The sequence below is a fragment of the Carlito syrichta genome, unplaced genomic scaffold, assembly GCF_000164805.1.
Source record: "Carlito syrichta isolate Samal-C Ts95f unplaced genomic scaffold, Tarsius_syrichta-2.0.1 Scaffold104719, whole genome shotgun sequence".
Lineage (NCBI taxonomy): Eukaryota > Metazoa > Chordata > Mammalia > Primates > Tarsiidae > Carlito > Carlito syrichta.
The window spans coordinates 77,300-79,938 of NW_007048815.1; the positions used below are offsets into that span (position 1 = coordinate 77,300).

General features: G+C 53.5%; 1 protein-coding gene across 1 annotated transcript in view; it reads left to right on the top strand.

Moving 5' to 3' along the window:
* Positions 1 to 326: 326 nt before the first annotated feature.
* Positions 327 to 2,639, top strand: part of LOC103268211 (dynein heavy chain 11, axonemal-like) — a gene marked incomplete at its 3' end in the record, with an annotated part of 189,018 nt that continues 186,705 nt past the window's right edge. The window contains 2 exon segments of the mRNA XM_021716137.1: positions 327 to 689; positions 2,277 to 2,420. Coding sequence (XP_021571812.1) covers positions 327 to 689; positions 2,277 to 2,420 — 507 coding nt within the window.

A 2,639-nucleotide genomic window follows, 5' to 3' on the forward strand; every position in this document is an offset into this window, starting at 1 on the left:
GGGCACGCCTCTTCCAGGCCGAGTTCGGAACCTAAAGGCCGAGGACCGCTCTCCTCGGCCTTGGCCTTGGCCTCCGCTGGGCTGCAGCAGGAGCGCTCACTCCGCCCCCAGCGGGCCGGGGCGTGGACACCGTCTCCAAGGAAACGGGACGCGCCGCTGTCCCAGGGCACCGCCTTGGCTCCCCAGGGTTCCCACTGCGTCCGGTCGCCAGCCGCCAAGTGGGAGCAGGTGGGAGACGAGGGCCAGCGCTCGCAGAGGAGGAAGGGCGCCTCGGGCTGCTCGCAGCGGTGTCCTCGCCCGCTCGGCTCGCATCCCCGACGTGCCCGATGGCAGCCCCGGCGACAGCCCGGGAGGCGCGAGGCTTCCGCGAGGCCCCGACCCTTCGCCCAACCCCGGAGGCCGGCCTGGAGGTGGCGGGCGCTATGGAGCTCGAGGACGAGGAGGAGGAGGAAGAGGAGGAAGAGGAGGCGGCGGCCGCGCGAAGAGCGCGGAGCTTCGCCCTGGACCCGCGGGTGCGCTTCCTCGGCGGCCGCCTGGGGCAGATGCTGGGACTCCCGGAGCAGCAGTGGGGCCGCCACCTGGAGAGCGAGGACAGCCGGCGGGTGCTGGGGGAGTTTCTGGAAAGCTCCAGCCCCGGCCGCCTTGTGTTCAGCGTCGGCGCTGCGGGGCGGCTCTCGGCCTCCCCGGAGGTAAGAGGGACGGGCGAGGGGACCTGCCACGAACACAGAGCCGGGCGGTGCAGCCCCCTCGCGCCTCCTGGGATCCCCGCTGGGCAAACCCGGCTCCTGCAAACTTGTCTACGTCCCTCTCCTCGGACGAAGTTTAGCGCTCCGCCCTCCCCTCGGGGGCACCCACTCTGTAGTGAACGTGGTCGCAGGCTAGTTTTCTAGAAGGACAACCTTTTGTATCTGACCCAGAATCCAGCGTTGAGCCTGTTCAACCCGGATGATGCGGGAAGACCAGCGCTTTCTTCAGCTACTCACGGGCTGTTGGGCTCAAGTTGGGCTTCAGTGTCAAATAGCTTCCCTTTCAGTCGCTCTTGAGTCATATGCTTAAGGGGGGGGGGGTGTGGGGTGTTTGACCGGGCGCGGTGTCTCACGGCTGTAATCACAGCACTTTGAGAGGCAGGAGAACTGCTTAACAACAGGAGCTGGAGACCACCTGGGCAACTTAGCAAAGACCTCGTTCTCTAAGAAAGCGGGACGTGGTGGCACGCGCCTGTAATCCCAGCTATTGGCACTCCAGCCTGGGTGACAGAGCGAGACCTCGTCTCAAAATTTTGTTTTAAAACGTGGAGCTCGGCAGGGCCCACACATACACCTTGCCGTGTATTCAGACTGATTGCCTGTCAACTACACTTCATCTCCGGGAAAAAGAGTCCTTAAAAAGGAGTCCCGGCGATCTGTGCACACATGGCATTTACTAGCCACGTAGGGGGAGGAATTCTGTCCTTCCTCTCTGCCCCCCCCCACTTTCTTTTTAAATTTAGATTGCTTGTCCACTAGGAGATTGACTATACCTACAAGCACGGAGTTTGTATTTATGTTTTTCAAGTGTGAAGGGTCTGGAGCAAGAATCCCAGTCCTAGGCAGTGCTGTGCTTCAGAGTCATGCTGTAAAGGCTCATCAGGCAATGGGATCTCAGGGTTTTGTGAATTTTGAATTTTTTGTTTTGGTACTCTCCAAGTTGTTAGTTTTATTTTATTTTTAAAAAAGTTTTTCAATAGACAAGGCGATAGAACACATAATTCGAGTATTACCTAAGTTAAATGGTTGTTACAATATCTGATGGAAGTGTCTCGTAGTTCTGGAAATGTTAGAATGTTTTGGTGAGACTCTTCTATTTCTTGATAGAAATACAAATTAACCTCCTGTGTCTTGTCTTTATCTTCGTTTGGCTTATTTCCAAATAAGAAAGCTTATAAAAAAGAATAACCTTTTACAGTGAAAACATTCTACATGTTCCTTATTTGTTTTTAATTATGAGGGTTTTTTTTTCATATATAATGATCTGGTGTAATTGACATGCCTTTCAAAAGGTAATATTTCCACACTAGTCATGTGTGAAATTAGCATGATAAAAGAACAAAGAAAAGTGTCTACAGGCAGCAAAGCAGGGAAGAGAAGTGGCAGGGCCTTGTTTGTCGAGGTCGGCAACATGCCAGGTTTGGTTACTTCTGCTAGCAATCCGGCTGCTAGTTGGATAGAGCAAATCCTGCTTGTTAACAGGAGAAACCACACAGTGAACTTGAACTAATATCCTTGCTCTTGTTTTAGATTCCAAGGGATGCAAAACATAAACTTGTGTACATTGCCAAGAAGATGACCGAAGGCCCTGGAGTAGCTGATTTCCCTCAGACGGTTTTCTTTGGCGAGTTGCCTGCGTCCTCTCTCCAACATGTGTCTGCTTTCCTAGACGAGGTGCTGGTCTATCTTTCATAGCTGAGTCTTCCGTTTATCTATCTTCATGGCACTTGGAATTATTTGGGATGACTCTGGCAATTAATAAATGAAGAGCATGTTGAAGCCAGCAGTCTCTTTAGCCAGGTGGATGGAAAGGCATGGTCTTTAGAGAGGTCTTCAAACTTTTAAAACAGGGGGCCAGTTCACTGTCCCTCAGACCGTTGGAGGGGCGGACTA